This window comes from Gossypium hirsutum, chromosome A12 (genome assembly GCF_007990345.1).
Source record: "Gossypium hirsutum isolate 1008001.06 chromosome A12, Gossypium_hirsutum_v2.1, whole genome shotgun sequence".
Classification (NCBI taxonomy): Eukaryota; Viridiplantae; Streptophyta; class Magnoliopsida; order Malvales; family Malvaceae; genus Gossypium; species Gossypium hirsutum.
In genome coordinates, this window is record NC_053435.1 from 33,545,955 (window position 1) to 33,557,139 (window position 11,185).

An 11,185-nucleotide genomic window follows, 5' to 3' on the forward strand; every position below is an offset into this window, starting at 1 on the left:
AGCTACAACTATAGAGATTTAAAATTAAAATTTTCTAATCTCCACCTCTTATAACATAATTTCAATTCAAATTTTATTATTATGTATTACGAAACATCTCTTTTTCTTTATAAGACTTTGCAAAATTTAATGTTTTGGACATGCTACAGGCATGTACACAATGCATTCATATATCATAATATCACTGCAGCAAAATTGACTTTTAGCGGCGTTTTAAGGTCTTTAAGCGCCGCTAAAATTATTTGCGGCATTTTTACAAGCGCCGCAAAAACGCCGCTATAGATAACGCCACTAAAGTTTGTGGCGTTTATTTAAAAAAACGTTGCTAAAGATCATGACCTTTAGTGGCACTTTTCTCACAAACGCCGCTAAAGGTCATGACCTTTAGCAGCGCTTTTCACACAAACGCCGCTAAATGTCAAGACCTTTAGCGGCGCTTTACCCAAAAACGTCGCTAAAGGTAATGAAATTTAAAAAAAAATAAAATATTATAAAAGTCATGAAAAATATAAAAAATTTAAAATTCATTATTAAAATATTGAGAAGAATAATATCCATGATATAAATATAAAAATTTTCTATTAAAATTCATTATCAAATTAAATTTTCTATTAAAATTTTAACTAAAAATATTAAAATAAAAATAAAAATTTAGAATCAAAACTAAAATAAATAATAAAAATTAGATTAAATATAAAGATATCAACGAAATAAGGACCTAAATCATAACCATGTTAAATATAAGATATTATTATCAAGATTTACATTCTCATCTTGCTCAAATTTTGGTGGCTTGTACCCTTTCTTGAACCATTCATCTTGTAGAATTTCAGGAATAGTTATACGCTGCCAAAAAGAACATGCAGAATTTCAACCAAAATGCATGCGCTAAAGCTTATACTGTGATCAAAGATTGCATGTAATCACAAATTTTCATAGGATAAATTGAATTTAAAACTTACGGTAAGAAGGTTTGGATCAAGAATAAGCTTAATCAAATTCCTAGCACCAGATGAAAACCATGATGGACAGCTGAAAGAAGCCTCCCAAATCTGAAATTTATCAAGGTACAAACAATTTTAATGAAGTTCTCATCTAAAAAGACAGGCCAAATCTGGAGGGTACTTACTTTCTTATACAAGCCTATAAGGCTTGGCTCATCAAAAGGCAAATAACCAGCCATGAGAACAAAGAGAATAACTCCGCAAGACCAAATATCAGATGATGTACCATCATAACCTTTATCTTTGAGCACCTGAAAATAAAAATATCAGATACCAGAATGAAAAGGCAAAAAAGAAAAGAAGAGTTGCAGCAATACAGCTAATTATTTTCTGAGTTCATGAGTGAAAACCTCCGGAGCAACATAATTTGGAGTTCCGCAAGCAGTGTGAAGCAACCCATCCTCCTACATTTTCAACGTGTCAAAGAAAATAAAAGATTACACTACTAGACATGGAGCTTTCTATCTTTTCTTCCATTATTGATAGTTAACATTTATAAGATGTTACTGCCAACTAAATGCCATACGAATTCCATCATATCTTCTTAATATGGAAATTTTACCATTTTCGCCATACAAATTATTGTTTGAGATGTTCATATCATGTTGTATTTTAATCGCTTTTTCTTATATATCGTATCCAAAATTATCAAATATAATGTTTACTACAATGTTAAATTAGACTGCCTATAATATTAACTCTGAAATTCATGATGACTATAAAATTCCGCTTCGCGGTCCAGAACTGACAGAACATGTCGCAGAGCACTGAACAGTGGAAAAGAAAGAAGGAAAGAAATACGTTTTCTACTAATTTTCTTCCTATCAGGCCATGGTGGATGGTTTAGACAAACTGGAGGTTACCTTATGTCTGCGCATTAGATTTGGCGACCTTTTCTCTCCACCCTTTCTGACGAGCTCTTATTTCCCACATTGCTGTCAATTTCATTTGAACCGACAGTGCTTCTTCAGCTTTCTCCCTTACTTCTTCGCACGTCTCCATACCCGAATTGCATTTGTCTGCTTCCTTTTGATATTGTGATGCTAACTTCTTAGCCTCAAGTAAAAAAAACATTTATGTAAAAAATTATAACAATTAAGCATTAGTGACATACAACTAACGATTAAAATAAAATAAAACATATATGTAACAAATAAATTGTTGGTCAGAAAAAGTTGTAAAAAATGAAAAAAGAAATGCAGTCAACTGGCTCATTGTAAACTTAACTGCAGACTTTGAAGAGAAAACAAAAGTGAAAATCATGTGATTAGCAATCAAACATTGTTACATCAGCAATCAATCATTATTGAAGGGGTTGGCTTAGGGAAATCATGTGATTAGAGAGTATAACGGCACAAAACAGAAGGATAAGAAAAAATATGGAATATATTTGTCTCATATAGCAACATATAAGGTATAACATCTGTTAAAATAAAGTTGACACCTAAATGATATAAGGCATAACATCTGTTAAAATAAAGTTGACACCTAAATGAAAGCGATAACAGCAACAATGGTGAAAAAACCCAGCAGAGAGGGCTGTTGTCATGCTAAAATTAGAGATGATCTAAAAGGCATAGAAAAACAAATGTAAAATTTCTTTGTATTAAGTTACTTAGTCCCATATTCCAATAAATACATCCATCCATGACAAAGAAACAGGAAACTGACCTGTAAAGGAAGCATTTCTCAGTCCTGCATTAATTAAAGATAGAACCATAAAATTAGCTTAATTCTACTGGGCAAAATTGCCAAAGATCACATGTAATTCCTGTTTTAAGTAAAGTCGAAGCTTTAAGGGCTGGTACAAGTTACTAATATCACATGTAATTCCAGTTCATGGCTGTTATAATGGTATTGTACAAGTCAAAAATAACTTTGCTCATGTAATGATGAAAATGCCCCATCCAAGTTCAATTAGTTGCTGCTAAACTCAAAAGAGCTCATATGACTATTACAATATAGATATACAGAGAAAGAGCAAGTTCTACCTTCTAAAACAGGACTAGTCTATTAAGTTATTGGTCATTCTTTAGCTAAAGAAATTCAATCATCATTATTTAGTTAGTTGACAAAAGGCTGCAACTTACATGCTGCAATTAATTCTAAAAGCCATGTGTGACCAATGACTTGTCCACTTAATTTTGTGGTTATATCCTGTGCTTCACTAACCCTCTGCCAAATAATCAAAGAGCTTTGGTGCCTGTAAGAGAAAGAAGTTAATTATTTGCAAAAGTAAAATTACCAACTTGAAAAACTAGCACACTTGAGCTCAAAAGAGTAAGACTCACATTATCCAATACCCTGAGTCTGCCAGTTTTAGGACCATCACAACACCCATGGTTGTCAAGACTAATTTCATCAATCGTGAAACTTTTAACACCAAAAAGAATCAATTAATGAGAAATTTCAGTACTTGCAAAAATATCATCAGTATACGAGTTTACCTTTCAGCACAATAAAACACATACGCAAGTCAATGATATAATTATTAAAAAAGATAACTACTCAACAGAAAAATGGGTTTCATCTAATCTAACCTTTTCCTCAGGAGACAAAGCAGATCCACAGAAAACCTAATCTTTTTTATTCTCTGGCTGGCCCCAAAAAGTGTTAGATTTCAGCTGGCCACTGCATACAGAACCACAATTAGTTTACTCTCAAGACAATTCAATAACCAATTTAAGATTCCATAATTGGAAACTTCAAATAATTTGGCTTTTTTTGCCATTTCTTTCTTCTTAAGAGAAAGTAAATGAAAAATAAAGTAGTTAAGTCCCTCAAAAAGCATGCAATGGAGTTATACACCTGCGTAAGACGTCTAAGATATCTTAATTGATTAATTACCTTTCAGTTGGCACTTTATCATCAGCAGATAAACAGTTTCTAGGCTTCTTATTTGGGAACTTGGCTGCAGAATGGGCCTTTCTAGACTTCTCATTTGGAAACTTGACTGAAGAATTACATAGTCCCATCGACATTTTGGAATCTCTTTTGCACAAGGGAAATGATAGCTTCTGCGGCAAGACTTCACATAACAGCCAAGTGCAGCACTTTAGCTTTGCACCCTTTGCCAGTTCTGGTTTAAGGTTCTTAACATTGTCACCAACAAAATACACTTGAGGTGCCCTGCATTTGAAGACAATATAAGTGTATTTCTAGTAGCAAGAAAGCTACAACAAAAATAAAAGGCTAACTGTGTCAAAATAAAACATTACCATAATATATAAACAAGTTATACTGAAAATACCATCTTCCCCAATAAAAACCCATAATTTCCCTTTCACTTAAACATTATACAATTCAAAGTTTCCAATAAAATACCATTCAATACACGAGTTGTGAACATGTATAACATTTGAGACAAATGATCAATCTCCTATTACTGGTTTTCCATTGATATAATGTAACATCATTCCAGTGGCCTGGGAAATTTATAAGAATACAAGCTCTGGTAACTTCCTTATATGAGGAAAGTCAAAAAATTTCAAAATATTATCTTAAAGATAAATTTTAATAAAAGGGAGAATCAAGTAAATGCTCAACAGGACCTTACCTCAGAGATTTTAGAGGACTGGCAAAATTCACAAATAGCCCTATTTCCATTCACGTTCTCTGATGTCACAAGCAAACCAGTACCAGCAAGGGGTGCTCTATTTTGAAATCTTAATTGACAATCAGAAGTCACAATGTTTTGAGCTGCATAACTACCAAGCAAAACCCCATAGCCAAGGATATGGTGTTCTATTAATTGACAATAGAAACAATATTGATAAAAATGCTAAGTGAAAATAGTATGCCTTTGGGGGAAAATTCGCACGAAGAATAAATGCTTCCTAGAATTAACAAAGGAGTAATGGGTTATCATAATATTGCAAAGCTCATCTATTGTAAATTAAAATTAGGCAGTAACTAATTGAAAATTCGATGAACAAAAAAAGAGGGGAAATCATAGGATCGCCATTCTCCAAGTGTAAATAAATTGGGCAGGAAGCGCATAAAGCACTCATTTCAGATTATAGTTTACTACTACAACATGATTTTGAGGTTTGTGAAACTGATCAAATCCAATATATATGAAATGCAAACAAGAAAGGAGGAGATGAGATCGAGCCAGATTTGGGAATACCTTCAGGGATTGTGAGAAGAGGCTGAGAAGAGCAATCACAAAGGCAAGGTGGGCAAGTGTTGCAAGTGTGGCTGAAGGCTAAATCCTTCCATGAAATGCCAATACAGAGGTGGAACCACTATGTAGCCGGATAGCAGAAGCCCAATAGACACAACCCCACCTTCAACGCCGCCGTCTGGTTCACTGCCATCTTTTCTATCTCAGAGTTTAACTGGAAACCAAATCAAGAATGAAGCAATTTGATGCCAAATCAAGACTGCCATCTCAGTTTCTTGATTGAAAAGAGCAACGAAGGGGTGAGATTGGGGGGTGTTTTGAGGATACCAAAAATGATTTTTTGTGGCGTTTTTATAAAAAACGCTGCTATTGTTATCTTTTTCGACGTCTTTTATGAAAATGCTACAAAAAAATTATTTCATTTTAAATAAAACGACTTCGATTTGTTATGCTAAAATTTTTTTATTTTGTCTATTAAAAATTATTAGTTAAGTGATTTTATAAAATATTTATTATTACTATTTTTTATAAATTGGTTTTTATAAATAAAAAAATCAAGTATTCTAAAAATAAATATCGTATATTTTAATAAGAAAACAAATAATTAAATGGCTGTAATTAATTATTAAGCTAGAATTATCTAATGTAAGTAATCAATCTCTCACATATCCAATTTCTATTAAAGATTGAGACGTTAATCATGATTTTATATTATTCTTTTCCGATCTAATCTTTATTTCATTAGAGATATTTATTCCTAACTAAAATATAACTATTTTGCTAGATGTTCAGTATGGAATGATTTTAGTTTTTGTATTTCATTTTTATTTGTTATAATTTGGTCCTATCCAAAATAGATAGTTACCTATCCATATCAATCTGTTACTTTTTTTATTTATTTATCAATATTTTTTAAAATCTAATATTTAAATATATCAAATGGTTTAGATTAAATATTTTTAAATATAAAAGTATTAATTGATTGTATAAAATTTCATCATTTAACAAATCTTAAGTAAACTTTAAATCCTAAACCATTTAATATATATAAAGCTTAAATCCTAAACCATTTAATATATATAAAGTCTAATCCTTAAGTAAACCTAACACTTAATCCCTAATCCCTAAGCCTTAAACCCCAACCCTTAAACCATAATCCTTAAACCCATAATCCATAAACTTTAAAATAGTAACTCATACACTTTAAACTCTAAACCATATACCCTAAATTATAAACCCTAAACTATAATGATAATTAATTCAATATTTTAAAATTAATACTATCTCTTTTATAATTATATAAGAAAATATTTATCATATAAATTAAAAAACACTAATTAATCTAAACCCTAAACTCATAATCTTTAAATCCTAAACCATAAATCCTAAAACATAAACCCTGAACCCCCAACACTTAAACCTTAAATCACAACCCTTAAACCACCCTTAAACCATAATCCCTAAACCCATATCTCATAAACATTAAACCCTTAACCATATATCATAAACCCTAAACTATAATGATAATTAATTCAATTTTAAAATTAATACTATCTCTTTTACAATTATATAAGAAAATATTTAACATATAAATTAAAAAAATTAGTCATATACCAAAAATCTTTAAAATTATTTTAAATAATAGTATTTTAAATATTTTCATTTTTTTGTTGCGTTTTTTAAAAAACGCCGCTAAAGATCAAACATTAGCGGCGTTTTCTTAAAAAGCACCGCTAATACTCGATCTTTAGCAGCGTTTTTAAAAAACGTCGCTAAAGCCACTAAAGGCTCAATACAAAACGATGACGTTGTGTTAAATTTTTTGTGGCGCTTTTTAAAAAACGCCGCTAAAGATCGAGCATTAGTGGTGTAAAACCCTAAACCCGGCCCAGACGTTATGACCGGATCTGACATGCCATAACGAAGCATTCAAAACATTTTATATTGTTGATCCAGAAAAACTTACTTAGTGTTTTAAAAGATAATTTCATTATAGGTTAAAGTGAATGAAAGCTGTGCACTAGGTAAGAAACCGGAAAAGAGGTGGTGAGTCCATCGGACTGCTTAAGTACCAAGCTCCCTTCGGATCCAATTCTAGACATGCATACCGCCATTGCCACACCTTAACGTCATGGATATTTCTAGGAAACCGATTTGATTAAGTCATTTTTAGGAAAAGTGATTAAATTTGGAAAATACTTTCATTGCGGAAGCTTTGCTTGTTGTCGTGTTATTTTGAAATCAATTGTTGTTTTTGAAAACGCGCCCTAAAGCTATCCAATTTCAACAGTTAGAATAAGTAATACCTATCTTAGTAATACATATTAAAACCATCAAAAATAATTAAGCGGCCTTATTACATTTAAAAACCCAAAACTTCAAACGTAAATAAAAGGATGTCCAGTTCACCAGAAGAAAATCAAACTTTCAGAACAGGTGGCCACTCCGAATTCCCTCACAGCTCCAAGCCCACTATGGTTGGGGATTACCTGCGTGGATGAAAATAAAAGGGGTGAGTTTGGGGAAACTCAGTGTGTAAATTAACCCAACCATAGACTATATCAGCTCAAACCACAGAAATAGAATAAGTTGGCCTTAGCCCCGAACAGAATTCAGAATAAAGCCCATAGGCCCATAACAGAACAGAACAGAACAGATATTACATGTTTATGCAGAAACCCAACCATATCCAACTGTATACACCCCCGTACCAACCTTACACCGTATGGGGAGACAACTCGACCCACCTAACAGCTACACACCACAGAATTTGCAGCATGGCTGCCAGAACAGATAATGTGACAGAGTCACCAGATACAGATAATCGTGGCAGAGCCACCAGAATAGATATATGTGGCAGAGCCACCAGATAAGATATATGTGGCAGAGCCACCAGATCAGATATTGTGGCATAGCCACCAGGACGCTTCCTCCATAATATAACCCATGTCCCCATGCAACAGAAATAATATGTCATGGCATACGTATACAGAAACAGAACATCATGCTTTTAAGAAAAAAAAACCCTAGGGTTATAACGGTAATTTTGCATACATAGGGGTGTTCAAGTAATTTCACTATTCTTAAGGTTTCCATACATAACATAGCCATTTACGTACGATCAGAAACACTTACCGTGTTTTCTTACCAACTTAGGCCTGTTGGCCTATTAAGCCCAAAAATATCGAAATGCACTGAATCGCGCACTCTGTAGTCGTATCACTTTAATTTACCATATACATCAAACTATTAATCTCATGAGCATTCACACACTCGCAAGATCTCAAAATACCGGCTTTTCGGCATTTCGACATTTTGGCTTTTCGGCTTGTGCCGATCTAGTCTATAAGAGGGTGTTAGTTACACACCTGTTTGCGACGATATGCTGACGAGATCCACACACGAACCGCCTACAATTGGATTACTAACACGTCAATCTAACTATTCAAATACAAACTACGTATTAACCCCTTACAATATTCGGCCAACCACACCTATAGATCATAGTAAGCTTATAAGAAATCAATAAGCAACTCATTAACAAATTTTTGTCAATGTTTACCACATAATCATAATTTCACTGCAAGCTGTCTTCCTGAGCAATAGTCACTAAATCATTTATAACTGGAGCTACGAAACTCCAAATCAAGTGCCATTAATTTTACCTGAAAATAGACTCATATATCTTCTATCCATAAAATTTTCAGAATTTTTGGTTTAGCTAATCAATACCAGATTTTTCTCAAAGTTTCCCATGTTTCACTGTTTGACTAATCTGACTACTGTTCATTACGAATCAAATTTCTCATTGTACAGAATTCAAAATATATTCTTGTTTATTTCATTAGAAACTAGACTTAATAAGCTTCAATTAAATAATTTATTCAGCTTCTAATTCATCTCCCACAATTTATGGTTATTTTCCAAAGTCATGTTACTGCTGCTGTCCCAAGCAGATTTATTACCAAATCACTCTTTCACACATACCTTGCATGCATGTTATTTAAACATGTATATCACCAATCAATCATTACATATCTATGATTTTACTTAAGTATAATCTCCATTTCATCATTTTAAAGCACAACATGTTAGCCGATTTTTCCCTTTAGCATCTAAGGCACATGCATGCTCATTTGTTTGGCTCAACTTCACCTATCTTCCATTTTTCATCAAAAGAACATGAAATAACAACCGTTTCTTTCATTTTAATTCATGACTAAATGCTCACAACACAACTAAAAACCAAAATATGCTTTAAGAGTTAAGGTAGAATCAAGAAGAACTCATGAACATCAAAATAGAAGCAAAGTACCGAGAACTTACCTTCAATTTTTCCTCCTCCTAGTGACCAAATATTCAAGGGTTTCCTCCCCTATTTGCTCTCTCTCAAGTTCGGCTATGAAGAATAAAGAATGAACAAAAACCTTCATTTACTTCCTTTTGTTATTCTTATCACTTAACATTTTATGACACATAAATGATATACTAATATTTGTGCCATACTCATGCCATAATTCCAATAAAAAAAAATGCCCATAATGCTTATCATGCCCATCATGGAACATTTACCTAACCCATTATCAATTTTTTTTTATCAATTTGTACCTTAAATTATGGATATCAAGTGCACATATTGTCTTCAACAACATGATGGCTGGCCACTTCATGTAAAATGGGAGGTTTGACATGCAAATCCTCCTACTTTGCACTACTATTTATTTGGCCACTACAAATTAGCCTATAGCATTTTCAAACATTTTCACATAGGTCCTATTTTATAATTTCACTCACAAATGACAAAATTAAAGCATGAAATTTTGCCAACATTCACAGAATTCCCGAAAATTGGGGCGTTACAAGTGGCGTTTTTTTAAAAGCGCCGCTAAAGGTGAACTTATAGCGGCGTTTTTTAAAAAGCGCCGCTAATGCTCGTTCTTTAGTGGCATTTTTTAAAAAGCGCCGCTAATGCTTATTCTTTGGCGGCATTTTTCATTCAAACGCCGCTAAAAATGCCGCTAAAAACCTGTTTTGGTGTAGTGTATTTATTAAGTTCATTCCCTTTTTTTTAGCCTTATACTTTTTCACAAAGAGTAGAATTATAATGTTAATATAAACTATGATAATTGATAATTTCATTGTCATTCATTTGATCTAATATCCACATATAAGTAATATTATGACATTTACTTCTAGAAATATCTAAATCAATGAAAGGTCCACAATGTCATTATTTCAACAAAAGAAATATAATTTTTATAAAAGTATATACAATATTCACTTCAAGGAATATGTCAAAATTTTCAACTAGCCAAATTGAGTTTAATGATCAAAAGTGATCATAGAATTTATTATATTTATGGCAAACATTCATTTCAAGGAATGTATAAGAAATAATTCGGAAAATACTGTAAACTTATTATCTGCTCCAAAGAATGATTAATTAGTACAAACCATTAATCATTTTGTTTTAGGAATCAACATTTAGCAACTGTAACCCTTAAAACTAGGCCTAGACGCTATGGTCCAATCTGAGCGATTACATTGGCCTTGAAGATGGCCAAAATGATTTTTTTAAAAAGAAAATTCACTTACCATTTGAAAACATTTGATTTTGTAAAACATTTTGTACTTTTCGTTATAGAGTTATGTGTTCCTTTATATTTAAAAAGTATTTGAAATGTAACTTAGTTTTTAAAACACATATTTGCAGTGGCTAATAATCACTAAAACATTTTTTTGATTGTTTAGAAATCACATAAAAATAATTTATGCATAAAACCTAACTATATCAAAATAATGTCCCTTACCATAATTTATAATATAAAATTCAAAGTCCCAAAACCATTTAAACAAACCTAATTTAAAATCCATAGTAAAACGCCAAAAGAAGTTCAAAAAGTCCATAAAAACACCAAAACGTTTCCAAAATCCATAACCACGAAAACATATTATATCGAAAGCCTATTTGAAGTTCCAAATTCTAGCCTTAATTACGAGGATTATCTGAGACAAGCGAAAATCATGGGCGAGCTTTAAAAGACTCAGTGTGAGA

General features: G+C 32.2%; 1 protein-coding gene across 3 annotated transcripts; it reads right to left on the reverse strand.

Moving 5' to 3' along the window:
• Positions 1-664: 664 nt before the first annotated feature.
• LOC107921793 (CBL-interacting serine/threonine-protein kinase 9) lies at positions 665-4,703 on the reverse strand. 3 transcript variants are annotated; one of them, XM_041082547.1, is made up of 10 exons: positions 4,561-4,703; positions 3,852-4,133; positions 3,545-3,635; positions 3,296-3,377; positions 3,095-3,207; positions 1,868-2,699; positions 1,355-1,408; positions 1,130-1,255; positions 963-1,052; positions 665-846 (listed from the first exon to the last, which is right to left on the reverse strand). In XM_041082547.1, exons 6-10 carry the CDS (start codon positions 1,880-1,882, stop codon positions 724-726), a joined length of 408 nt encoding a protein of 135 aa, XP_040938481.1. In that variant the 5' UTR covers positions 1,883-2,699; positions 3,095-3,207; positions 3,296-3,377; positions 3,545-3,635; positions 3,852-4,133; positions 4,561-4,703; the 3' UTR covers positions 665-723. The 3 variants fall into 3 exon arrangements, with proteins under 3 accessions (XP_040938481.1, XP_040938482.1, XP_040938483.1); XM_041082548.1 differs by lacking the exons at positions 3,545-3,635; positions 3,852-4,133; positions 4,561-4,703 and having other exon boundaries at positions 3,296-3,496; XM_041082549.1 differs by lacking the exons at positions 3,095-3,207; positions 3,296-3,377; positions 3,545-3,635; positions 3,852-4,133; positions 4,561-4,703 and having other exon boundaries at positions 1,868-3,077.
• Between the last annotated feature and the right edge of the window lie 6,482 nt (positions 4,704-11,185).

What these genes read in the sequence shown, in the direction of transcription:
- LOC107921793 (XM_041082547.1), bottom strand. An exon ending in TTATAGGCTTGTATAAGAAA is followed by an intron (nt 1,053 to 1,129) that starts GTAAGTACCCTC and finishes GATAAATTTCAG; the next exon opens with ATTTGGGAGGCTTCTTTCAG. An exon ending in TTGATCCAAACCTTCTTACC is followed by an intron (nt 847 to 962) that starts GTAAGTTTTAAA and finishes TCTTTTTGGCAG; the next exon opens with CGTATAACTATTCCTGAAAT.